The sequence below is a fragment of the Kogia breviceps genome, chromosome 9, assembly GCF_026419965.1.
Source record: "Kogia breviceps isolate mKogBre1 chromosome 9, mKogBre1 haplotype 1, whole genome shotgun sequence".
Taxonomy (NCBI): Eukaryota; Metazoa; Chordata; class Mammalia; order Artiodactyla; family Physeteridae; genus Kogia; species Kogia breviceps.
The window spans coordinates 6,875,536-6,900,828 of NC_081318.1; the positions used below are offsets into that span (position 1 = coordinate 6,875,536).

The window sequence follows — 25,293 nt, forward strand, 5'->3', positions numbered from 1 at the left end:
TCACTCCCCCATCCCCCAAGACATCCCCCATGCACACTGTGGTGCCCGTGTCAAGAGCTCCAGAAATTTGGCTGAATGTACCTGAATAGAAGAGAAACACAGAGCTAGACAGTAAGAGGAAGAGAGACCAAGAGCTGGCGCCAGGGATGGACAGAAACAGGAAGGGACAAAGGGCCAGTGGAGTGGATTCGGCCATCCAGCCTGTGCCTACCCAGTCCCTCTCCCCTCACCTGGGCAGTCCGGGCGGAGGCGGTACGGTACTCGAGGTCCTGGCGGGGCCCATGGCAGTCCTGGCCACCGGGAGTGGGTGTGGGGCGTGCACAGTGGCAGGTGCAGGTGCGGGTGCCCAGCCCGCCACAGGAGCAGAAGCAGGGGCCCCACGGGCCCCAGGGGCCGAAGCCAAGCCCAGCCTTGGAGCAGGACAGCTTCCCGTGTGCACAAGAGCTGGCAAGAGGGTGTGGCGATGAGGGGACGGCGGCATGGACCCCGGGAGAAACGAGCGTGGACAGGTATTTCGATCCCAGAGGGCAAGGAGACGGAGCCAGGGGGAGCCCGGTTCCGGGAGGGGGGCAGCGCTCTCCCACCCACATCCTCTCACCCTCTCACCCCCTCCCTCGCCCCCATATCTCCCCAACCCTCATCGTCCCCCTCACCGGTTGCTGCAGCCTGTATGGAGGGTCTGACCTGAGCCCAACTCATCTCCAGGCCCAAGGGGCTGACCCCAATCTCCCAGAATGGACAGCTGAGCCCCCAGGTCAGCGCCGGCAGTGCCCAGCCCCCGCAGCAGTCGGCACACAGGAGCGCTCATGCGGGGAGCACGGGAGGACGCGTAGTGGCACAGGCTGCGGCCACCTGCCGGGTGCCAGCTCTCTGCATCTGTGCGCATCCTCGGGCGGCTGGGGGGAAGGAAGAGGGTGGGGGGGATGGTAGGGGGCAGGGCTGAGGCCCCGGGGCCCTAGGAGAGCATTGCCGGCGGCAAGTGAGACTGTTCATCCGTGTGAGAGGTACGAACGTGAGCGACGCAAGGCTGTGGGCTTGACCAGAGACGCCAGGCACCTTCCTGCACAGAGCACTCAGCCAGGACACGGCAGGGTGAACCAAGGCCCTTCTGGGGTGTGACGAGGGAGCGGGGAGCGAGGGAGGAGGAAAGGGCCTCAGCCAGGAACCAGGACACCTGAGTCTGAGTCTAGCTCTGCCAGTAACTGTCTCCTGACTCGGTGCGTCCCTTCCCCTCCCTGGGCTTCAGTGTCACCAGCTCTAAGTCAGGAGGCTTAGAGGCTGCCAGAGGCCACAGGGTCTGCAGAGGTGAGAGCTGACAGAGAAGGCGAGGGGCGTGGGTTCCAGGCAGGGTGACTTCTAACCCGCACACGGGCCAAACGGTGCAGGAAGGTGCCCTCGGGGCAGCGGCAGCCCTCCTCGCAGCCAGCCAGAAGCAGCCCACCCGCCGGGCGATGTGGGCGCAGGAGCAGCCCTCGCCGCGCTGGCACTCCCGATACAGACGCCCGGCCGGGCAGCCTGCCTCTGAGGCAGCACCTGCGTCAGTGCCCAGCTCCGGCCCCGCCGCCCTCGCTGCCTCCCGTGCCCACCCCGCCGCCTGCCTCTACTCACCCCGGCGCCCACCCCCAGACAGGCCAAAACCACCCTCCCGGGCCTGCCCCTCAGGGCCCCTGCCACGCCCGCTCCTGCGGTCTCCCCACCCCTCGGCACAGCCCGACTCTGCCTCCTTCACTCACCCGTCACTGGCCTGGGTAAGGGGCAGCCTGGGGCGATGGCGTGGGAGAGGTCAAAAGGCACCTGTGAGTCAGGGTCAAAGGCCAAAGTGGGCATCAGCTCAGTCGGAGTGTCCAGGGCAGAGCCTGGGCTGGGGCTCACCTCTGCGGACCTGGGTGCAGCGGATGCAGCTCTGGCGGGCGGGCCTGGGGCAGGGCGGCCGGGCGCAGCGCCAGGAGCACAGCTGCTTCCCTCCTCCACAGGAGAAACATGCCGTCCTCCCAGGGGCCCCAGGAGCCCCGCACCCCGGGCCCGGGGCAGTCGGGCACCTCCCAGCACTGCAGGATGCCCGCCCCACAGGTGCCGGGGACAAGGAAGGCGGCTGCAGAAGACAGGGCCCTGCTGCCCGGCTGGCAGTCCACCCCCTCCCTGGCTCACCCTCCCTGGCTCACCAGTTGTCACACGGTCCAGTCGCCACCTCCCCGGGCTCCAGGCTCTCCCAGGAGCTGAGCCCAGACCCTGCGGACCGGCTCTGGTTCTCAGGGGTCCCTGAGGGCACAGGAGTGGGGGCGGGCACTTCAGACGGCTCAGTCCCATCAATCCCTCCTCCTCGTGCCCTACTGCCTCTTCCCTCCCTCCCTACCAGACTCCACCCCATGGGGACCCGGATCCTGGACGCAGGAGATGGAAGCCCCAACATGGACCAGCCCAAGGATGCAGGAGTTGCCCATTCCCGTCCCACAGCCCCAGGCTGGCCCCTGTGGGCAGAGTGGCAGGGGCCAGCCAGGCGGGTGCTGCCATGCTCAGGGGGCCGGTGAGAGGGGGAGGGGAGGCACTGACCCATGGCTCCGGGCTGGTACCGGCAGCGGCATTGGGCTGGGGACACACAAAGGCCGTCCTGGGACAGCTGGCCAGGGGCCACCCACAGCTGGGCTGGCAGCCCGTGGAGCCTGGCTGGCACACGACCCCGAGGGACAGGTCCTGGCAGGAGCGGGGGCAGGGCCGCCCACAGGGGAGAAGACCCTAGCCACCTGCACAGCCTACAGCAGGAGGGAAGCAGAGAGGGTGGGTGCTGAGGGGGTCCACCCTGGGGGATCCCGACTGTCGGACGGTAAGCCTCCTGCTATGCCCACCACCCGCTCGGACCTCCACCCTGCCCCAGTTCCACGGGGTGAGTGACCTAAGGGCCGTCCCTCAAAGAAAGTGACATGCAAGTGTGTATGCGTGTGGGGTCAAAGGTCAGAGGCAGCGCCTCCTAGCTCCGCAGAAGTGACACCCCCCACCCCCCCGCCAGAGCTCCGCAGAAGCCCTCACCTGTGCATTGAGTAGAACTGTCCGGGCAGGGTCGACTCTGCCTGTGGCCCCCAGGGCAGGGCCGGCCTCCCTCAGAAGTGGGGGGCCAGCTACATCCTCGGCTCCGATGGGACTGCCCCGGGCAAACGTCACAGGGAGACCACGGTCCCCATGGGCCCCAGGCTCCATCCACTGTGCCAGGAAGACAAAATCATCCAGCTGCCTTAGGAGGCCCAAGAGGTCCCAGTCTATTGGGACTAGAACAACCTAGTGAGGCATCTCACCTGGGCACTCAGGGGGGCCGGTGCAGGTCTCCCTCTGATGCTGGGCCCCTGCCTCCCCCACCTCCCGGGCCACGGGACCCCCCCATGCTGAGGAGCCGGGCAGGTGCAGGCCCTGGAGCGGGTCCTCGTCTGGTCCTGGCAGGGCTGGGAGCACGCTGTCCTCTGTGACCACGGGCACCAGCCTCCAAGCACTGTGCAGGCGAAGGGTGGGCACTGGGGTGCAGCCATCCCTCCCCCGGACCCAACCCTCTCTGTGCCCCTGGGCTGCTTCTCCCCACCTCCCCCAGAGCGGGGTGCATACCTGGGCAAGGCAGGTCTGTGCAGGTCAGCCTGCCCTCTGAGCAGGTGCTGGGCGGGGCACGCAGGCACAGGAGGGAGAGGGCAGCTCAGTCCCGCCGAGTCCTCCACACACACCCCTCCTAATCGGCCTTCCCTCCCCTCCCCCCCGCCCCATTTCCCTCTGAGGTCTCAGTCGCCCTCCCGGTCCCACTCAGGACCCTCTCAGGTGTCCTACGGACTCCGTCCCATGGGGAAATGATCACAGGTCGCTGCTGCTGACAGGGGCCAGACAGTGGGAGGAAACACCACACCGCCGCCCCCTTCCCCTTCACAGCACACGCCCAGCCCTCCAAAGTCTCCTAGAACTGCGGAGCTGGCTGCCTCGGTTTCCCCACCTGTCAGACAAGGGGTTAGGTGGCCTGTCACATCTCCTCAGGGCTTGTGGGAGCCTAGCGTGCACCCGCTGAGGCCGGGAGAGCTCAGGTGCAGCTCGGGTGCACGAGACACAAAGTAGACTAGACCTGTCCTCACCCCTGCACCTGGCCCTGCATCCCGCATCCTACGCACACGGTGCCTTCACCCCTGCATCCTGCCTACACGCCCGCCTCACCAGTAGCTGCAGCCATCGGGCCTCGCCAGTTGAGCGCCGGGACGGTGCCGCTCCCCGGTCAGCAGGTCCAGGCAGCTGCAGGGGCTGAGCTGCACGCAGACAGCGCCGTAGGCGCTCAGCACCTGGCCCGGCGGGCAGTAACCGCCTGGCTGGCAGTGCCAAGCGCAGTGCTGCGGGACAGCAAGGGAGGGCCCCGGTCAGCGGAAAGCAGAGCCGAGGGGACCGGGAAGGGGCGCCCGGGAGGGAAGATGAAGTGGAGGGGGAGGGGGGCAGAGGGGAGAAGGTGCGAAGCTCCAGCTCAGAACTGTTACGTTCTACACTCAGTTTATACCTCGTGTCCACCGGAGTTTCTCCTCCAGGGGAGGAGGGGGAGGGAGAAGAGAGCCCGAGAGGAGCTTCCCTGGGCGGAGTGGCCTCCAAACAGAACCCCATGGAGGGCTGAGTGGGGACCGAGGCATCTCCCAGACATCCTAGAACGGAGGGAGCAGGCGACAGGAAAGCTGGGGGGAGAGGGAGCGTTTGGGAAGGCGCTGGGGCTCCCTGGGGGAGGCCGGGACCAGGCACCGCTTTCTCGTCCTGCCTCCGTGAGGGAGCCTCCCGACCTCCCTGGACAGGGCCGAGCAGGGGCTCCAACGCGTCCCTTCTCCCCAGCCCTTCTCTCAGCATTTTTGATTCGGGTCGGCTTCCTCACGACCGCGCAGGCGCTGCTGGACGGAGCGTCTCTCTCCGAGATCCTGGGAGGGCGCTCAGAGCACAGCCCCACGCCCCCCGCGGGCGCATGCGCACACGCGCGCGCACGGAGGCAAGGTCTGTGCGCCAATGTGCCCCTGGGGTTAACGATGATATAACGGGAGGATTGCCCCTTCCTATGTGTTTATGCTGCGTCTGTCGTAAAACGTTTAAACTGAGAAACCTTTGCGGTAAGGAAGGCAAGGGCTGCTGGGCGAGGCTCGCTCCCACTTCTCTCTGGAACAAGTGGGACCCTGATGGGCGCTGACCCCGCCCCTTCCCACCACTGCGGGGCAACCCCAGGTCAGGGGGGCCACACCCCAAAGCCACACGCTGCCGTCCCGCAAAGTGACCCTCAGGAACCCAGACTCACCACGAGGTCGTCACAGGAGCGAGTACAGGGAGGGCCACGGGGTATGTACTCAGCCCCTTGGATGGCGGTGCAGTTGGTCACTGGGGGGAGGGGACAGGATAGGCAGAGAGCTGGGTGGGTCGCCCACGTGGGTATCCCACCCCGGCCCGTCTCCCCGTCATGCTCCCTGCAGCTTTCCCGCCTCTGCTCCTTGACCCAGCTCGTCGCCGGCAGGTACAGCCCGGCAGGGGGCCCCCTGGGCCCGAGGCCCCTCTCAGTAATCCCCCAGGCCCCGGGGTGGGGTCCGGCTCTGGAGGCCGGCCACACAGGAGTGGCGAGGGCTTGGCTGGTGCAAGGCGGCAGGCATCCACAGGGCGCAGAGGCCACATCTGGGCTCCACGGGACTCATGGTCACACCCCAGCAGGAGGCAGGGCTCCTCCTCTGCCTCAGGGCCTGGGCAAGGGGGTGGGGCTGAAGCCAGTGGGGGCAGCAGTGCCAAGCTGGGTGGTGTAACGCCGGGGGGCCTGGTGCAGAAGCAGTGCCGGTGGCGTCGGGCAGGGCCACAGGAGGCCGAGCACTCGCTCCATGGGGTCCAGGGTGACCACGTGGGCTAACCTGGGGGTGCACGGCAGAGAGAGGCAGAGAGGGAACAGAGCAAGCGGAGGCGGCAGGGACCCAAAGGGCTGGGGGCAGAGTGTGACGCACAGGACAAGAACATCCCTCGCCCCTGTGCCCACCTCTCCCCAGGGCTTTCCTCGCCAGCCCCGGCCCCGGCCCCATGCAGACCCACTGCGGCAAGCAGGGGGTGCAGAGGGAGATTGCAGGGGCGAGGTCAGGAGACACCCCCTTCTCATGCTCGTCACAAGGCCAGGAGGTGCAGTTGGTGATGAGCCCAGAGTCACGGGAGCTGGAGGAGGAGAAGCAGAGGGTCATGGCGCCGTGAGAGGCTGAATGTGTCCCCTCAGATTCATATGTCAGAGGCCTAACGTGAATGTGACCTGGCTTGGAGAGAGGGTCTTTACAGAGGTGATCAAGTTAAAATGGGGCCATTAGGGTGACCCTAATCCAATATGACTGGTGTCCTTATACAAAGGGGAAATTTGGACATAGATACACACAGAAGAGATGATGTGAAAACACAAGGAGGGGACGGCCGCGTGAAGGCAGATTGGAGGGATGCAGCTACAAGCCGAGGAACACCAGGCATTGCCCACAAACTCCAGAAGAGGAGAGGGGCGTGGAACAGACGCTCGCTCGCAGCCCTTTGGAGGAAGCAGCCCTGCCGACTCCGGGATCTTAGATTTCTAGACTCCAGAACTGGGATAGGACAAACTCTGTGTTCAAGCCACTCCGTCTTCAGTGTAGCTGAGGCAGCCTCAGCAGACAGAGGCGGGAGGGAAGGGGAGACTGGAGGGGAGGGCACGGGCGAGGGGCAGGAGCAGGCTTGGCCCCGGAGAGCCGGCCGCTGTGCCTGCAGGAAGGGGCATCTCCGAGGCCCATGGAGGCCGACACCTCCTGCCGCTCAGGAGAGACAGAGGGGTCCTTGGGGTCCTGGGGCCGTTGCAGGGGGAGGTGGTCTCACCAGTTCTCCCATGGATGAATCACAGCACTGCCTGGGGGGTGGAGGCGTCCCCCGTGGGCAGAGGGGCAGTCCTGGGTGGGCACACACACGTTGTTCTGAAACCCCAAACCCTCCATCACCTTCCGGTTTCCGGCCTGGCCTGCTCTCTCCCCACCTGCCCCCCACCATCAGACCTCAGCGGCCACTTGGCAGGCGCCCTCCCTCAAACCCACGGACCCTCCTTCCAAACATCAGTCTCTTTCCACTTCCCAGCATCGGGGAAACACACACCATCAGGTGCAGGGGCCGTGGGGAAGAGCACAGAACCCCGATTTCTGGGAGAAAAGACCATCTCCACTTGCAGGACACAAGATTGAACTGTAAACTCCATGAAATCGACTAACAAAGTATGAAAAGTGCAATTCATACAAAACGACGTAAAAAGAAACAACACAAAATCAGATGACACTACATGCACGGGGGGTTTGGACAGAAGTTGCTAGGGTCTCACATTTAAAAACACAGCCGGGCTTCCCTGGTGGCGCAGTGGTTGAGAGTCCGCCTGCCGATGCAGGGGACGCGGGTTCGTGCCCCGGTCCGGGAAGATCCCACGTGCCGCGGAGCGGCTGGGCCCGTGAGCCATGGCCGCTGGGCCTGCGCGTCCGGAGCCTATGCTCCGCGACGGGAGAGGCCACAACGGTGAGAGGCCTGCGTACCGCAAAAATAAATAAATAAATAAAAATAAAATAAAAACACAGCCATCCGCCAGCACATGATTCGAAAGTCAGATGTTCTGAAAGTAGCAGCCCTGGGAAGCAGTTTACCGTCTCACAGACTCCCATGACCAGGGACACTATTACCGCACTTTTACAAGTGGAGAAACTAAAGCATGAGAATACTCAGCCTGAGGTCATACAGCTGCTAGTGGAACAGCCTAAGCCCTCACTGGAGTCTGTCCCTACCAGGCCCCATGCTTCAGCGGCATCTCTGGAAGCCCTCCCCACCGTCCCATGAGCTTTTGTCCAAACTCCACCATCCCCCACTGCATCGGCCAGCCATGGTTCCCACCACCCTCCAACTGGAGTGGCTGCCTCCCTGCTCTCCATATCCTCTAATCTCTGACGGTCAAGTTGCACCGCCTCCTCCAGGAAGCCCACCATCCTGGAGCCCATCCCCACCAGTCTGCGTCACGTGCTCTGCAACATGCAGAGCTCACTTCCTGTGTATCACGTGGGTCTGTCTTCATTGTAGGGGCCTTCGGTCTGCTTTCCGCAGACTGGAGTCTCCTTGGGGGCAGACACTGCTCTTCCCCACAGCATAGCCCAGCCCAGGACTGAGCTTACAGTAAGTGCTCGATAAATAACTGGTGATAATGTGAGAGGGCAGAGCACTCAAGCAGGCACGAATCTTAAAGAATTTCCAGACCAATCACCATTTTACAAACAGGAAAACAGAGGCCCATACCTGAATGCCACTCGCCCGGGGTCCGTGCTGGTCACGGGGCTGGCAGAGCAGAGCCACGCGCCCTGAATTCAGTGCTCTGTCCTCAGCTCTGCAAGGCTTTCCCTGTCTCCAGACCCACACCCTTGGCTCTACCCCTACCCAGGCCCCAAGGAGGTCAGGCAGGGAACACTCACCAGAAGGAGCGTCCCAGACGGGCAGCAGCAGCCAGGGTGGCAGGGCTGGTTAGTCCCTCTCGGGGCACTGAGCTCTGCACAGGAAGCAGGACCCAGTGCACCGTCCAGCCACTGCTTGCCCGGGGGACACAGAGATCGACAGCTCAGCCTAGGCACATTCACTTCTCCCCCCGGGTCCCACCTGGGAGAGGCCTCAGCTCCGGGCGTGGCTGGAAAGGTCATGGGGCTGCATGGGAGCTCAGGGAGCAGGGTCCCTGCGGAGACAGGGAGGGCTTGACAGGGCCGTGGGTGGTGTGGGGATAAGTGAGGGCAGGGTGTGGAGGAAAAGGTGGGTGCCCTCACCTGCACGGGGCTGCAGGCTACAGGTGGAGAAGTCCACGGGGCTGGGCCCACCGCTCCCTCGGGCGCAATTCCGGTAGCCACCCCCGCAGGGCGCGGAGCACGGAGACCAGGGGCCCCACTCCCCACCGGGACCTGGGGTGACACCCAGGCCACTGCAGGCCCTGTCTCACACGCCCAGATACCTGGTCATTCCACCCCCTGGATCCCAGGTACCTGCAGCCTCGCACCCAGCCCCGGAGACCTCCCCCCTTCTCAGGTGCAGGGGGAGAGGAAGAATGAAGGAGGGAATTGGGGGAGGACCAGTGGACAGAAAATAAAAAGAAAGAAGAAAAGGAACTGAAAGCACAGACCTACTAGAGCATGGACTTGAGAATATGGGGAGGGGGAAGGGTAAGCTGGGACGAAGTGAGAGAGAGTCAGGGACATATGCACTACCAAATGTAAAATAGATGGCTAGTGGGAAGTTGTCGCATAGCACAGGGAGATCACCTCTGTGCTTTGTGACCACCTAGAGGGGTGGGAGGGAGGGTGATGCAAGAGGGAAGAGATATGGGAACATATGTATATGTATAACTGATTCAGTTTGTTGTAAAGGAGAAACTAACACGCTATTGTAAAACAGTTATACTCCAATAAAGATGTTCAAAAAAAAAAAAAAGAACTGAAAGGAAAGAAAAGAGAAAGGAAAATTGAAAAAAACAGAGGGAATGGGGTTAACGCGCCCTCTACTGGCAGATTCTGGTATCACTTTTGCGTGTCGGGCACTTCAAGGTTTCTGAGCAGAAAGCAAGTGCACCCCAGGAAGTGAATTACACTCAGGAAAGAGAAAGAGGAAACCAGAAGGAGAACTTAGAACGCCCCCACGCCAGGCTCTAGTTCCATCATAAATCGCCTCTCCCAGCTGAGCCTGTCTCCCCATCAGTCAAATGAGCACGAATGTCCCTACAGACGCCTGCCCCTCCAGGCCTGGCAGCATCCAGTTCACTTCAGCATCCCCAGGGCCCAGGCCTGGCAGCACAGAGGCATGCTGAGCCCCCCGGTGTGTGGGGCTCCACACCTGTCCCCCTCCGGAGCCACCAAGCCCCACCCCCACCCGACGCGGGTTCCCACCAGTTATTGCAGGAGCCCAGCTGGGCCACTGCTCCAGATGCCTAGAGCTGCCCGCGCAGCTGGCAGGGGCACTGACTCAGGGGCAGGCAGCTGGCGTCGTGCAGGAAGAGGCCAGGGGGACAGGAGCAGCCAGGGGTGCAGACGCCGGTGCACTCCACCCCAGGGCCCTGTGCCGGGCACAGCCGAGGGCGTGGGTCCCCCTCCCGGGGGCTCAGCTGAGCAGAACACCATGTCGCCTGGGCACTGGGCTGGACGCGAAGACAGAGCGGGTCTCAGCAGTGGCAGGCGGGAAGGCCAGGGAGGTGGAGGGCAACCTGCACACAGGTGACAGGTGGCAGTCAGTCAGAGGCACTGAGAGTCGGATGGAGCCCCTCCCTCAGGGCATAGCCCTGCCTGGTCCCCGGTGGCTGGGGGCTGGAGGAGACCCAGGAAATCGGGCAAAGTCTCTCTTAGCTCAAGGCACGGCCTGTCCTGGAGGCAGAGCTCGGTACCACGCAAAGGTAGGTGGCGAAAGGTCAAACCCCCAGGGGCCGGCGGGGACGTGCCCGGTGGGAGGATGGGAGGGGACTCGGCACCTGTGCAGGGCTGCGTGTTGCAGTCCCTGCTCTGGCTGTGGGGTCCCTGGCACCCGGGGCCGCCAGGAGCTGAGGCAGAGCAGCTGTGCCCGCGTGTCTGGACGCCTCCATCGCCGGGCGCCGAGCAGGTGGGCCAGGCGGCCCACAGACCCCAGACGCCGGGTGCTGTCGGGGAGAGTGGAGTCGAGCGCGAGGGACGCAGGAAAGGGGGCCGAGGATGGCCGTGCGAGGGTCTGGAGCTGCGTGGGCTGGCAGTGTGCAGGGTCCTAACTGCACCTTCGGCCCCACCGACATCCACTCCTCCAGCGAGGCCCCCAGCACTCCCTCAGGCCAGGCCCGCCCTGCTTACGTCCTGCCGGGCTCCCTGGGGCTGGGACTGGGGGCCGGGAGAAGCTTCTGGACAACGGCTAGGCTTGCCCCCGCCCCTCCCAAAGGGTCGTTCTCTTCAGCTGCTCCTAACCCCACCCGAGGGCCCCAGACACACCAGGGACAGAGGGGGCCACACCTGGGCACACAGCGGGTCTGCAGGGCTCCTCCTGGGTGGCCTCTCCTGGGCAGGACGTGTCCCCAGGGCTGGGGCAGAGCCAGGAACGGCTGTGCCAGCCTGGGCCCCCTCCAGGGACGAGGGAGCTCCGGGAGCAGGCGGACCGGGGACCCCAGGGTGTCCAGTCCAGCGCCCCTGCAGGGAAAAGGGCAGGACACTGCACAGGGCCCTGCAGGGCGGGGCGGCTCGGGGGACCTGGGTGAGCTCCGAGAAGCTATGGGGGCGACGGAAGGGCTCATGAGGCTGAGTGTGGCCTCTGCCTCTCGGGGACCTCCACCGTCAGCCCAGATCTCCCTCTCGGAGCAGAGCCTTCCGCTGCATCTGGTTCACTGGGGCCCCACCTCTGCCTGTGGACCTGGCTGGCACCTCGACATGTCCACTACCCATCCTCACATTTTCTCCCAGATCAAAACTTCCAGAGCCTTCTAAACAACTGGCCTTCATTCAGCCTCAATGTAGAAACCCAAGAGTCCCCTCAGACACCCAGCCGCCCTTCTCTACCGGCCCCTCCTTCCTTCTCCTGCTGCAAGAGCCTGGCCCAGACACCCCGTGGACCCACGCCTGCACCCCAACTCCCCTGCTCTGCCCGCTGCCCCGTCGCCCTGCGCACCAGTGAGACGCAGACACCTCTGCTGGGACGGCTCTGCCTGAGGGGCCCCAGCAGCGGAAAGAGGAAAACAGTCCTGGCCCCTAAGAGCTTCTGACCGGCCCCTCCAGCCCCCCGCATAGCCTCTTGCCCACACCTCGCTCTCAGACACCCTGCGCCCCCCAGGCCAGCCTGGGTCCAGGCCCTTGAGTCCTCCCCCCACAAAGCTGCACACATCGAGGCCAGCTCCAGGGCTGCCTCCCGCCTGGGGAGGCTTTGCTGACCTCCCAGGCAGCCGTCCTGAGGGCAGGGTCCTGAGACGAAGCCGAACCAGAGGTCACCGAGGCTGGGTCCCCTTCAGGGACAAGCCGCCCGCCAGCAGCCCCTCCACACTTCACCCACCGTGCCCTCTTCCCATCCACTCACTGGTCTGGCGGGTGCTGGGAGGGTCCCCAGGCAGTGTGGCACAGGTCTGGCCCCCGTTCCGGGGTGGGTGGCACTGCCGCTGCCGGGTCACGGTGCCCCTGCATGGCTCAGAGCACGGGGACCTGGGAGACCAGGAGCTCCATTCACCGTCCACCGTTGAGGAGGAAGGGCCGACCAGCGCCTTCCTCCCTCCGGCGCTCTGTAGACCCCCCCCACCCGCCCCGCCCCGGCCTCCTGGTGCCCAGGATCCCTCGCCTGGGCAGGCGGCCGTGAAGCAGGCCTGAGTCTGGTGCTCGGGGCCCGGGCAGCGCTGCAGCACCGGGACACTGGGCGGGGAGCGGCCCTGCACACCGGGTCCACACGTCGGGCTGCACGGCGCCCACAGGCTCCAGGGGCCCCAGGCCTCACAGCGCTGCTTTTCCCTGGGGGGGCCCTGCCTCCCCCGCCAATTCAGTCAGGCTGCCCATTGCACACCTGGGGAGGGAATGGGGTCAGGGCGACTTTCGCTTTGGGGGCACAGTGGCTCTGCCTTCTGCACCACCCGTTCCCCACCCTCAGCAGCTGGAAACTGAGGCAGAGGCCATCGGGGTAGGAGTATTCTGGCCCGGGGCAGCCCTGTCCTGTCGGTGCCTCCTGGGCCTGGCCGCCCCTCTGAGGGAAAGAGGAGAGAAAACAGTTAGGTGGGAGTGAGAGTCGCCTCCCAGGCCCCCGCCAGCCGTGGCCTCCATCAGGGGGACAGTGTGCCTGCCACAGCCCGGCTCATCCTCGCCCTGCGGACAGCCGGGGAGCCCGTCGCAGAGCCGCTCAGGGTTCGGGCACAGCTGGGGAGCCAAACCACGGGGCAGCTGGGTGGAGCCCGCAGAGGCGGGCGGGGGAGCCCAAGGCATGGGCCGGGGGTGTGAGGCAAAACCCTCAGGGCACACAGCCTGGCTCAGACACCTTTGTGAGGGGTCCAGGAGGGGCAGGCCACAGGGGAGGAGATGGGGACTGTAGACAGCGCCCAGCCGCCACCAGGTGGCCAGGCCGTGAAGGTCTGACTTGCGGGGACACAGAGGGGACCCCCAGGCCTGGTAGGGAGAAGCTGGGGGGAGCCCCCCAAACTGGCCTCCCCGCCCCCCCCCGTGCGGCAGAGCCACCACTCACTGCTCACCCTCTCATGCATCCAGCCCAAATGTGGGCAAAGACAAAAGCCCTTTCTTCTCTCCCCCGGGCTGGGAGGGCGGGCAAAAGTTTTCAAAGAGAGTTTCCGGGAAAAGATTCAAGGAGGACAAAACGCGCTCAGACTCGGCGGCCCCCAGACCGGGGTCGCTCTCCAGCGAGCGCCACCCCGAACCGCAGGCGGCGGAGGTCCGTCGGGTGGGGGCGGGAGGAGAGGGCGCCCCGCCCGCTGGGCGCGTGGCCGCGCCGGCCGGGCTCTCAGCGCAGGCGCTGGGCTCCCCGTCTGAGCCGTGGGGACAGTGTGCGACGGCGTCGCACAGCTGCGCGGGGGCCACACAGAGCGGGCCGCTCTCGTCGCCGCCGTCGGCGCAGTTCTCCTCGCCGTCGCAGCGCCAGCCCCGCGAGGCGCACTCGCCGCCGCCGCCGCCGCCGCCGCCGCCGCCGCCGCCGCCGCCGCCGCCGCCGCCGCCGCCGCCGCCGCCGCTCACGAAGAGGCCGCAGGGCGGCGCTGCGGGGCGTCCGCGCTCCGCCCCGGCGGCGCCCCGCCCCCCCCCGCCCCCGGCCGGGGATGCCTGCAGGCCGCCGGGCCCTTCCACCGCCTCCGGCTCCGCTGCCCCTCCAGGCCCCTCCGGCCCCCTACCTGCGCCCGGACCTCCCCAAGTCCAGCCGCTCCTGCTTTTTGCTGCCCTATTGGTTTTCCAAAAGCTCTCCCGCCACATCCAAGAATTCCCGTTAGACGGCAGTGGGTTTAGAGGGGGGCCTTGAACTTCTGGGAATAAAGTTTGGACTCTTTCAGTCCCCCTCAAACGCTCTGCACTTCATTCCGGTGTCTCCAGGAGGTTGAGTCTGGGCCCTGCCCCTTCCCACCCCCAGCATCTGCCCCAGGGCCTCCCTCTGAGGCACTGTCACCTCTCTTCCAGGCCTCCAGACCCCATTTTCTCACCCCCTTCCCCCCAGGAGACTCCCCGGGGCTGACGCTGGCCTGGGGAGTAGGTGCAGCCTCCCTGGAGACAGTGGAGGGACCGGGCAAGGTGCCAGCTGGGGGAGCGGGCAGTGCCCAGGCCCCTCGTCGGCTCCACCTGGGCAGGCGCGGATTCCGTCACACAGGCGGATGGTCCGCACGCCGGCACCATCGACGCACGACGCCTCCCCAGGGGTGCAGTTCACTCGCCCTGTAGCCAGAGAAAGGCGCTGGGCCCGGGGCACTGCCCCTTCTCCTCACTGTTTGGGGTGCCCTCACTCACACACCCACAGGTGCCCATTTCTCAGCCGGACGCTGGACTGGCGAAGGAGGGGAGGCAGGCAGGTGGGGACCCACGAGATGGGCCTCTCAGAAAGGGACGCCTGGCGGGCTGGAGTCCGGGGTAGGGACCGCTAACCCCGACAGCACTCCTCGTCAGCAGCGTCGCGACAGTCAGGGTGTCGATCGCAGGGCGGGGCGGGGCGCAGGTGGCGCCCGTCAGCGCAGGCCAGCGAGTCCCGGGGGCACGGGCAGCCCTGCTCATCCGTCCCGTCTCCACAGCCGTCCTACCCATCACGGATCGGGGCCAGGGGCAGGCAGTGGCCGGAGCTGCAAGACACCTGGCCCTCCCCACGGCCTGGGGTGGCACAGCCTGGTGTGGGGGGGCGCAGGCAGGCTGAGGACGCCGACAAAGGGTCCCAGAGAAGCCCCCAAACCCAGACACCAGAACAGTCCTGCCCACAAGTCGCAGCTGCTGATAACAGGAGCAGGAGCTTAGGAAGCCGCCCTAGGACGCAGGCTTCCATTACACGTTCAAGGACTAACCCGCCACTCGGCCACTGCCACCCGGGACACTCGCCCTCCTGGTCTGAGCCCTCGCCACAGTCATCCTGGTAGTCACAAAGCCACCCGCGGGGCACACAGTGCCTGATCTCCTGGCACGGGGCCTCCCCCCCCACGGCACAGCCAGGCACCGGCTCCTCACCGAGGCTACCGCCATCCCCACAAAGCCACTGGCTTTCCTGGCACGTGCTGAGGACACAGTGTCCTGGGATCAGCTGCAGCACTGGACTCAGCCAGCCCAGGGTACAGGGCTCCCCCCCCCCCACCCGAGACTCACCAGCTGCCACAGTCTTTCTGCAGTACGGTGCCCGGGGGGAAGAAGCTGCCCCGCCACTGCCACTAGCAGGGGCAGGAAGCCGGCTCGAGGCGGACTCCTCCTGAGATCACAGAGGGCAGGGCTCTGGCAAAAGGGGTGCGGCAGCCCTCTGGGCCAGCCCTGTCACCATGGCCTTGTGGCGCCCTCCCCTCTACCCACTCTGACCCTACACACAGTGCAGCAGAGTCCACTCAGGACAGAAGCAGCCCTCCACTCGGGCAACGGCCTGGCAGTGCCACCGAGGCTCAGGACCGTGGTCATGGCAGTTGAGGGGGGGACGACACATGGGGCCACAGGCCTCCTACCCCTGGCCCCCTTCACACTGAAGAGCTGGGTGGAGAGGAGAGAGGCTTGGGTCCCTGAGGTGCAAGGGCACCAGGATGCAACAGCAGCAGGCGAGCCAGCCTGAGACGACACTCAGGGAGGGCACGGGGGTGCGTGGCGTAGACTCCTGCCGAGCCCCTCCCAAGGCTATTTGCAATGTGCACGCTGCACAGAGCTGCAATTTCATCGTGTTTGGTTCATCTAGGAAAGTGTCTAGCGCACGGTAAGCGCTCCACATGTATTTGCCCTTGAATGAATGAATGGCCGGCTCTCAGGCTAGGAGAAGTATCCTAGAAGGAGCTGAACGTGTGGTGGGATTGGGCACCGGGGACCGAGGGCGGGGCACACTCACGGCAGAGGTCCTGGCTGCGCCAGCTCATGTGTATCCCGCCGGAACACTCCCTGCGTAGGTGGCGATGGCCGAGCAGAGACACTCACAGACGCCCCCTGAATCACCTCTGAGGGAGGGAACGCTCGGGCCCAGCGCCCGCCACCTCCACGCCCAGCCCCTCCCCAGGCCTGCTCCTCTCACCCGCGGGCGTCATGCACACACCACTCGAAGTGCTGCTCTGGGGGCACCTCCGCATGGCACCGGGCAAAGAGCGGCTGCAGCATCGCCCCGCAGTGGGCGCGGGCACACCACGGTGGACCAGCCAGACTCCTCCGCAGCACCCAGCCTCTCGAACCCCCCCACCCCGGGTTTCCGCAGCTGCCCCTCCTCCCTTCCCCCTTTCCTGCCCATCCTCACGGCGCAGGGGGGCGGCAGGATTGAGGCACCGGGAGTGGGCAGCCAGTTCAGCCGTGGGCTCCAGGCAGGACTCCCTGGCGGCTCCGAAGGTCATTACTGGCGTCTCCATCAAAGTCTCCACACAGCCCAGCCACCCGGCCGCGGAACTCGGGGGACAGCTGCACCAGGACCCGGGTGCCTGGACGGAGAGGGCAGCAAGGGGAAGGATTGTGGAGACAGGATCCCGGAGGCCTTCTTTAGGGCAGGGGGCTGGGAGAAGACCTAGGCGCCTATTATGTGGGCCTACTTGACCTTCCCAGGTAAATACCACCACCCACCAGGGGGCGCTGGCTCCCTCTTTCGGGGGTGATGATCGGTGGGGATAGAAGAGACCTACATTTGGGGGGCTAAGGGCAAGAAGTGAGAGCCTACTTTCCTAACTAAACCCAGGTTGCGGGGGTGGGGGTAGGGAAATTCTCCAAAGGGCAGGATTCCAGACTCCAGGACGGCCTGTGACACCCACCAGCCCCAGAGGCGTCAGTGCAGGCGACTTTTTCCCACAATGGGGGTTATTTTGATTTCCTTTGATTTCTCAGTAACGGTTATTTCTAAATCGCCAACTGCTTGGGTTTGGGTGGTGGGATGTTAGGAAATTTATTTTTATTTCTTTTCTCTAAAACTTGGTATTTTTAAACTGTTTCTTTGGTGAGGAGGTATTGCTTTCATAATGAAGAAAAATATAATTATGAAAACATAATTTGGAGACTCTGACCACACATGAGAAGGAGGAAGAGTTTGTGGGGAGCTTCGGGGTGTGGGTCAGTCGGCTGGGGGCGGGGGCTGACCTCCATCCCAGAGCAGGGTGAGGCCCAGGCAGGTGGTGAGCAGCAGAGGGAGGCCAGCACGATGCAGGCTCAGCCCGGAGCCCGTGTAGACCTTGGGGGGCGTTACACTCACCCCATTCACTGTCACCGCCTGGCCTGTGGAGGGAGAGAGACATTCAGGCTCAGCCTTGGGATAAAGGGGCTCCAAGATCCCCACGAGGCCCTCCTAGCCTCCCCTCCAACCTTTCCTTTGCTTCTCTAGCTGTGTGACCTGGGGCTAGTCATTAGACCTCTCTGGGCTTCAGTTTCATGGAGCCTTCCAGAATTATGATTCCCAGCCAAGGGAAGAGGCGCCAGCCCCACTGCACCGACGGCTAGCAGTGGGTAGACGCGGGGAACCCCAGACCTCGGCTACCCATGCAGAGCTGTGATGCCACCTGGGGTGGCCCTCCCTGGCAACGTCACCCTTCAACGTCGCAGCCACCTCTCGGCATGTCCGCAACGGTGCTCTGCAGCCTCACGGTCAGCGCCTTGGCACAGGTGAGGCCGCTGGCCCCGCGGGGCAGGTCCCGGGCAGAGACTGTGAAACGGCTGCTGGCCTCTTGCACCAGCAGATACTCGCAGGCCCCGGGGAAGGTGAGGGCCAGCCCATCAAATGTCACATAGTGGGGGCACCTGATGCCTGGCACCGTCCATCGCACCGCTGGCCCATGCAGCGCCACTGCCGACCCTGGCACGCCCTGTGGGCAACGGGGAGAGGGGAGACAGATTCACGGAGACAGGGACCTGGAACTGTATCCAGGGGAGGCAGCCGGTCCAGATTCCAAGCAACTCCGGACAGACCCTCAGTTTGGAGGGATGCTGAGGACTCCCGTCGTCCAGGCCAGTCTGGATATCCCCCCACCATCCCCCCAGCCCCTAGCCAGGGGTCACTAGGTCACAGGGTTACAGGTCACGGGCTGGGCATAACAGATGTTGTAGTCCTCCTGCACTGCAATGTTGGGAGGGTACCACTGCCCACTGTGACGGCAGGGACAGAGCTTGGGAGGTAGGCAGCCCTCATCCTGAGCAGAGGCCGGGGACAAAGAGCTCCTTGGAGGACTGCCTGATGCCCCCCCGCCCAGTTACACACAGGCAGGGGTCAGGGTAGGGCTCTGGTTAGGGTAACCCCCTCCAGGACTTACCAGCAGCACGGTTCCTGGGGGACAGACACAGCCCCCCCATGCTGCCTGGGGGGCAGGAGCCACTGGCACTGGGGCTGTCACAGGTGAGGACGGAGGCACCAGGGACGTAGACGAGCCCACGGAGGCAGAATGCCCGCGGTGGGGCGCAGAGTTGAGCAGTACAATTCCATGGGCCCCTCTTCTGGCAGATGCTGCCAGAGGTGAGGAGGCAGGTAAGGGCCAGACCCAAACCGACTCGCTTCCAGGCCCTTGACCTGCCCTGGGAGAGCCTCAGGATCCCAGGGGTCTGGAGCCCCTAACGTTGAGGGAAAATCCAGCTCTGACACTGGAGACCTGAGCGTCACACCCCCAACCCCAGTCGTCACAAGCACAGGAAGTAGGACTGTTTCCAGCACCTGGCCAGACCTGCGATAGACACTGTCACCCTTTCCTGCCCCAACTCCAATAGAGGCCATTCTCTGGGCTCTGGGGAGGGGCAGAGATATTGAACAAACCCTACTCCCAGCACAGGTAAGAAAAGGATTTCACTGAAGTCTCACTCTCACCCACCAAAGCCTGGATCTGGCACAGCCTCTGTAGGTCTGTAACTTGCCTTTACTTCCTAACCCTTTGTAGAGCCTCTGGACCACACTCAACTGGAATTCAGAGATCTGGGTTCTAGTCCTTCATCATTAACAAGTTATGTGACTCTGCAGGCTATTTAGCCTATCCGAGCCTCGGTTTTCTCATCTGCAAAATGGGAACAATTCTTCCTCTTCCTACTTTACTAGGTTATTGTAAGAATTAAGTAAGATTGGGCTTCCCTGGTGGCGCAGTGGTTGAGAGTCCGCCTGCCGATGCAGGGGACACGGGTTCGTGCCCCGGTCCGGGAGGATCCCACATGCTGCGGAGCGGCTGGGCCCGTGAGCCGTGGCCGCTGCGCCTGCGCGTCCGGAGCCTGTGCTCCGTAACGGGAGAGGCCACAGCAGTGAGAGGCCCGCGTACCGCAAATACAAACAAACAAACAAACAAAAAAGAATTAAGTAAGATTAAATAAGGTAATATACGTGAAAGTGCTTTATAGGCCCTAAAGTGCTCCACAACTGAGGGGAAGTGACCAGCATTTTGTCATTGTGATGTGCATGCCATCGGCCCGGAACCCACAGCGCTACATCCCCGGCCCCTTTTCTCTAAGCTCCACCTCTTCACCCCCAAGCTTTTTGCCTCTCCCCACAGGTGTGTGTGCTCTTACCAGCGGTTGCAGTCCTTCATGGTAGCACTGCCAGGGCCATAGCGATGGGCCCCAAGCTGGCAGGAGTGTGAGCCGCGGGGCACACACTGGCCCTCAGGGTCCCAAAGCAGCCCTAGGGGGCAATTACAACCGGCCACACAGCTGCCCAGCTCCCCACAGCCTCCAGTCTCCCCACAGCTCCGACCACACACTGGGGTCCACCCCTGGTACTCCTGGCCACCAGGACACAGGACAGCTGGGCACAGAGACGCATGCAGGTCAGGGGCATTGCCACGGCTGCTCTGCCCACACCTCCGGACCCGACAGTCCCTACGTCTCTGAAAGAAGGCAAACCCAGCAAAGTGCCGAGGTCGGAGGTCCTTCTGGGGACCCTCCCCTGCTGCAAAGCCGTTGGATCCCACTGAGCCATTCCTAGAAGGTGCTGGAAGACAGAGCCTGGGGATGGGGCTGGCCGGCTGAGCAGACTCACGGCAGAGGGTCTGGTCTCTCCAGGAAAGCAGGGCACCCACCCTCCTGGGCACAGCGCCGAGCATAGGCAGCGAGCACGGGGCACAGGCAGTCCCTGCCGGGGGGTGCAGCCACACACAGCTGTCAAGCAGCGCAGGTGGAACGGCTTGCTGTCCACCAGCCCGTGGCACTCCTGGGAGGGAGATGGGGAAGGGGGTCGGCTCCTCCCCCACGGATTCCCCTGTCTTCGCTGGCCCCACTGCCACCTCCCAGTGCTCAGCAGCCCTGGCACGGCACCAAGGCCCTCCCAGTAGCCCAGGAGGAGGGCAGGGCAGGTATTGACCCTATTTTATGGGTGCAAACAGGAGGAGCGCCCCCAACCTAGCTACCTGGAAGACTGGGCCGTGCAAGATGGCACGGGATGCCCCCGCGAAAATGTGACGCTGAGTGTGGGTGCTGCAGCGGGAAAGTGGAGCGCTGCCCCCCGAGGGGCACCTTCCCTCGCCTGCCACTTGGAACTTGCTAGCAAAGGCGGCAATGCTGGTCTCCACATCGCCAGCAGGAGTCAGGAAGTCATCCTGCTGGTTCCAGGCACTCTGTGGCTTTGCCCAGCCACTCACCCGCCCTCCGGCACACCTGGAGGGCATGGCGGGGGGGGGGGTGTCCAGGGTGATGTAGGCTTCAGGGTCAGACGCTCCCCAGAGGACGCGGGACCCAGGCCAGTGCAGCAGCAGGAAAGTGGAAGAGGCGCGGGAGACGCTGAGGCCCCCAGTGCTGCTCCAGGGCAAGAGCACATCCTGCCCGTCCACCAGTACTGCTCCTGCAGTAGGGGGTCTGTGAGGGGGCCACCCCCAAAGGGCTGGGCTGGGCTGATGATGGTGTGGGGGAGGGCACATTGCAGGATGGGGCTGTGAGAAGGGGAAGGACCTGGGGTAGGAGGGGGGAGGGACTGTGTCATGGTGGAGTGACCCCTGGGAGGCCACGCATCCCACCTACAACCCCCACGTGACCCTTAGCACCCACTTTGCCTTGGTCACCCCAAGAGGCCTTTCAGATCCCTCAGAACTATATGAATTGTATTTTCCCCTCAGGTTGGGGCAGAAGATGCCTTGGAAAATTTCCACAGGACTTTATGTCTGCTTCAGAGATGGCAGAGCGAGGGGGGAGTTGAGGCAGTGATTTTGGTCGACGGGGTCTGGCGGGAGAGCTGGGCTCAGGAACCACAGGGCGGTGTGGGTGGAAGGTGCTGGACAGAGCCCAAGTCCACAGGGAGAGGAGAGATGACAGGAGGCCCCTGGGGCCTGAGCCACACTCCAGAGGGCTGCTGGGAGAAGGCCTGGTAGGTAGGTACCCTGAGAGCTGAGGCTGCCTGAGTCCCTGAGCTGGACGTGGGTGTCCCCCAGGGAGACCGAGATGGCGTGGAGGCGGCTCCCAGCGTCGCAGGCCCCGGTGCTCCAGTAGCTGCCTCTTTACGAAGTCCTGGGGCCGATGCTGAGGAACATGGTGGCGGTGGGGCAGACCCTGAGAGCAGCTGCTGTTCTACTGGTCACCTACGGCACACACTGGGAGCAGCTTCCACGCAGCACGTATGCTGACTGCCTGCCAGCCAGCCAGACTCTGTGAGGTAAGGGGCTTAACCCTCACCAAGGGCTGGCATATGTGACGTGTGTGTGTGTGCGTGTGCTCGCGTGCACCCGCATGTGGAGGGGTGTGTGTGCACGTTTGGGCAACATGTCTCCTCTCCCTCCTCCCTGTGGGTATGTATGCCCGCCTCTATGTGTGCCTGTGCATACACACACGCTAAATTTATGTGCACACGTGTGAGCATGTCATGTGCGAGCTCCTGTTTGTGTCTATGTGTGTAAGAAGGTGGCCTGGGCCTGAAGCCGGGAAGTCACCTAACTTTATTGGTGGAGGGCTGGGAGGAAGGAGGACTCATTTCCCCTGGGGTTGTTTTACAGGAAGTAGCGTGTGACAAGCCCAGCTGTCCCGTGTGTGAGAGAGGACCGTGAGGTTGGGTTTTGTTTTGTGCCCCTGGGCTGGGGTGGCGATGACAGCGGGACTTTCACAGGAACCTAAGGAGGAGGCGAGAACCCAAAGGGCAGGCTTGGGGGTCTGCGGCTGCCATCTTCCCTCCAGAATCGTTTCTCTCAGTTTTTCCCTGGAAGACTGTGTGTTCTGTTTATTTAGTGGTTTGCTTACAGTCCCTTCTCCCCCATAGCACCCCTACGAAGGCCCCCGCTCTGGCACGACGCCCCGCTCCCGGAGTTGGTCCTCTGCACACCTGCACCAGGCTGAAGCGGCGGCCCGTGCGGCCGCGGAAGGAGAAGCTCCGCCCATCGAAGGTGAGGTAATGCCAGGCCCCGCCCACCGCGCCCTCGGCGGGGCACGGCGCCTGCGCGCAGAGCCAGCGGCCGTCCTGGCCAACGCTGTGGGCGCGAGGGACTGGAGGGCGCGCTCCGGATCGGCCCCACGGAGGAGGGGGCGTAGGGGGTGGAGTGGGGCGGGGGGTGGAGTGGAGGGGGTGGGGGGGGGAGGGACCGAGCTGGAGACGCCCTCCCATCCCCGCAAAACCCTGGTCCTTCCCTCCCCCGGCACCCCCTTCTCCCCGTTAGCACTACACGTCAGCTGATGGAGGTCACCGGCTAGGTTTTTAAGCAGGGCCGTCACTTATGCCCTGAGAGGTCACAGGTCTCTTGTGAGGGAGGCCCCAGAAGGGAGGCAGGTTGAGGAGATAGCATAAAGGAGGCATCAGAGGGGACCAGGGAGCCTCCAACCCCAGCGAAAAGGCCAGCAAGGCCCGCGGACCCACCGCGGGCTGCGCAGCTGGCGCTCGGCGTCACCGGGGTCGTAGCGCCGGCGTCGGTGGTAGCGGGGCCAGCTGGCGGCAGGCACACAGAGGGCGCAGTCCCAGAAGAGCCCGGGCGGGCACTCGCAGCCGCTCACGCACTCTTCCCCGCGGGACCCCTCGCCCCACTCGCCCACTGCCGAGCAGCTGGGCGGGCAGGCCGAGGCGCAGTCCGAGCACAGCTGGCCGCCAGGCACAGGCGCCCTGCGGGCACAGGAGTGGGTTGTGAGGCCCAAGGAGCTCCCCTCCTCCCGCCAGATACCGCTGCCGCTGGAGAGCCAGCAGGCCTTGGCAGCCCCCCGAGAGGGGCGCTCAGGGGGTGGCGGACCCCTCAGGAAACAGGAGCCACGTGAGGGCCCTCGGTCAGTTCCCAGTTCCACAGGGTGGGGAGGCCAGAGGCTGTGCACAGAGGGACAGGCGGGAGCCCTACCGCAGAAGCCGGGCTTCCTCCAGCGTCCGTGGATGCGCCGCGCCGCACGATCCTGGGCGTAGCTGGCCAAGGTGGGGCGCGCGGCCTCCAGCCGCTCCTCCCACCCACTGCCTGCTGGGGCCGCAGCACAGTAGGCAAACAGGCAGGCCTCGTGGTACTCAGCAGGGGGCACCTGCCGAACCGGGACAGCCCCTCAGCCAACCAGCTTCTCCAGTACTCACCAGCGCCTCCCTCCTCTTGCTTCCAAAACGCCCTGGTTTATAACCAAACAGGTGAACACTGCAAGGGACCTTAGAGATAATATATAGGAGCCTCCCAGAGGGGGCGCCCTGACTGACGGCCCAAAGCAATTTGGTGGCTGGACCAGGTGCCCTGTTTGGCACCTCCCCAGCACTGCCCCTTCCCACCCCTCCAGTGCCTGATGCCACCTCCACCCCCACCCGTACCTGGGCATGGCATTCCCTCCATGGACCGTGCAGCAGCTGACGGCACACATCCTGGGCTGCAGCCTGGGCGCAGTGGTTAAGAATCCACCTGCCAGTGCAGGGGACACGGGCTCGAGCCCTGGTCCGGGAAGATCCCACATGCTGCAGAGCAACTAAGCCCGTGCGACACAACTACTGAGCCTGCGCTCTAGAGCCCGCGAGCCACAACTACTGAGCCCACGTGCCACAACTGCTGAAGCCCGCGCGTCTAGAGCCCGTGCTCTGCAACAAGAGAAGCCACCTTAACGAGAGGCCTGCGCACCGCAATGAAAAGTAGCCCCCGCTCGCTGCAACTAAAAACAAGACAGCCCACGTGCAGCAATGAAGACCCAACGCAGCCAAAAATAAATAAATAAATATTTTAATAAAAGAATTCTAACTGCCCGTCGGGGGAGCAGGTGACGGCCAGGGCTGTGCCTTTCCCGCAGACTGGGGTCTGTGGACACACCGGGGCGTCTGTGGCTGGAGCGGCTGTGGCAGGGCTGGGAGCGGCCATCCCACCAGCTGTGTCCCCAAGGCCAGGCACAGCACTCCTCCAGGCTTCCCACAGAAGCGTTAGCTGAGCCTGCCCTCGGCTGGCACAGCCATGTGGCAAAGCAGTGGCCCTCAAGGCTGGCTTCGGCAAGGGCTGTGGTGGGTAGAAAGAGAGAATGGGCGGAGCCAGACAGCCAGCCTGGACCGGACTTCCCTCCCCAGGCAGACTGCCACCTCCAGGAAACCCCGGATTGGGGCTAATCTCAGGCGCTTACCCAGGGTGCAGTGGGCGCCCCCCACCCCCAGCCTGGGCAGCAAGCCCTCACCGTCAGGTTCCATGCAGCGGGCCTGGTTTCCGGGGGCCTGGGTCCCCCAGGTAGGGGGAGGGGAGAAGATGTCAGTGTTCAGCCCCATCCCTGGGAATGGCCTGGGACATTCAGTCTGGTCACCTACTCTCTGAGAGGCTTTATCGTGTAATTTTCCCTTCTTGGTCTCAATTTCCCAAGCAAGAATGATCTCAGGAAGGCAGACTGAAGGGTAGGCACGGGAAGCAGGCATCAGGACTCTCCTTGCGCTGCCCGCGGACAGGCCCACTCATCCCCCACCCCCACCCCTACCCTCTGGCCCTCTGCAGCCCACCACGACCTGCTTCCCAAATGCCCGCTTCTCCAGGTCACCAGGTCCTCCTGACGGGGAGTTACTTCCTCCTCCACCAGGATGGTCTCTGGTCTCACACCACCGCCAGCCCATAGATGGGGACCGACAGCTGCGGCCACCGTCCCCATCTGTCCGAGAGGCCCTATCCTGTGACCCCGCTCCCAGTGGAGAGTTAGTTAGCTGAGGAGGAGGCTAAGTTAAGCAGGCTGAGAGAAGGGGGGTGCGGGAAGGAGTGTGGCTGCTCCAGAGGGTCCTGGGCCTGGGGCAGGAGGAGCCCCAGGGTGGGCTGCTTACCCATTAGCCAGTGCCCATGCCGTCCCAGAGAGGAGGGCAGGAAGCAGCATG

The 25,293-nt window shown here is 64.3% G+C and overlaps 1 protein-coding gene across 1 annotated transcript; it reads right to left on the bottom strand.

Annotated features, from left to right (window-relative positions):
* Positions 1 to 207: 207 nt before the first annotated feature.
* Positions 208 to 25,076, bottom strand: LOC131762941 (SCO-spondin-like). The gene is given in 62 exon segments (XM_067041711.1): positions 208 to 243; positions 246 to 444; positions 654 to 955; positions 1,293 to 1,429; positions 1,432 to 1,521; positions 1,873 to 1,984; positions 1,986 to 2,074; positions 2,164 to 2,259; positions 2,551 to 2,625; positions 2,628 to 2,750; positions 3,025 to 3,195; positions 3,288 to 3,359; positions 3,362 to 3,478; positions 3,589 to 3,635; positions 4,177 to 4,346; positions 5,279 to 5,364; positions 5,489 to 5,603; positions 5,645 to 5,661; positions 5,664 to 5,868; positions 6,102 to 6,165; positions 6,841 to 6,935; positions 8,457 to 8,710; positions 8,799 to 8,963; positions 9,892 to 10,115; positions 10,117 to 10,156; positions 10,484 to 10,648; positions 10,989 to 11,162; positions 12,040 to 12,195; positions 12,298 to 12,492; positions 12,495 to 12,690; positions 13,190 to 13,293; positions 13,340 to 13,833; positions 14,174 to 14,369; positions 14,577 to 15,190; positions 15,279 to 15,378; positions 15,492 to 15,647; positions 15,994 to 16,044; positions 16,047 to 16,099; positions 16,174 to 16,302; positions 16,380 to 16,453; positions 16,455 to 16,567; positions 17,214 to 17,348; positions 17,677 to 17,865; positions 17,868 to 17,932; positions 18,153 to 18,256; positions 18,377 to 18,412; positions 18,414 to 18,567; positions 19,608 to 19,842; positions 20,077 to 20,101; positions 20,103 to 20,180; positions 20,182 to 20,247; positions 20,444 to 20,874; positions 21,424 to 21,502; positions 21,504 to 21,533; positions 22,339 to 22,483; positions 22,867 to 23,101; positions 23,327 to 23,504; positions 23,779 to 23,896; positions 24,157 to 24,445; positions 24,567 to 24,588; positions 24,591 to 24,695; positions 24,969 to 25,076. Coding segments are annotated over 62 exon segments (8,898 nt in total).
* Positions 25,077 to 25,293: the final 217 nt, after the last annotated feature.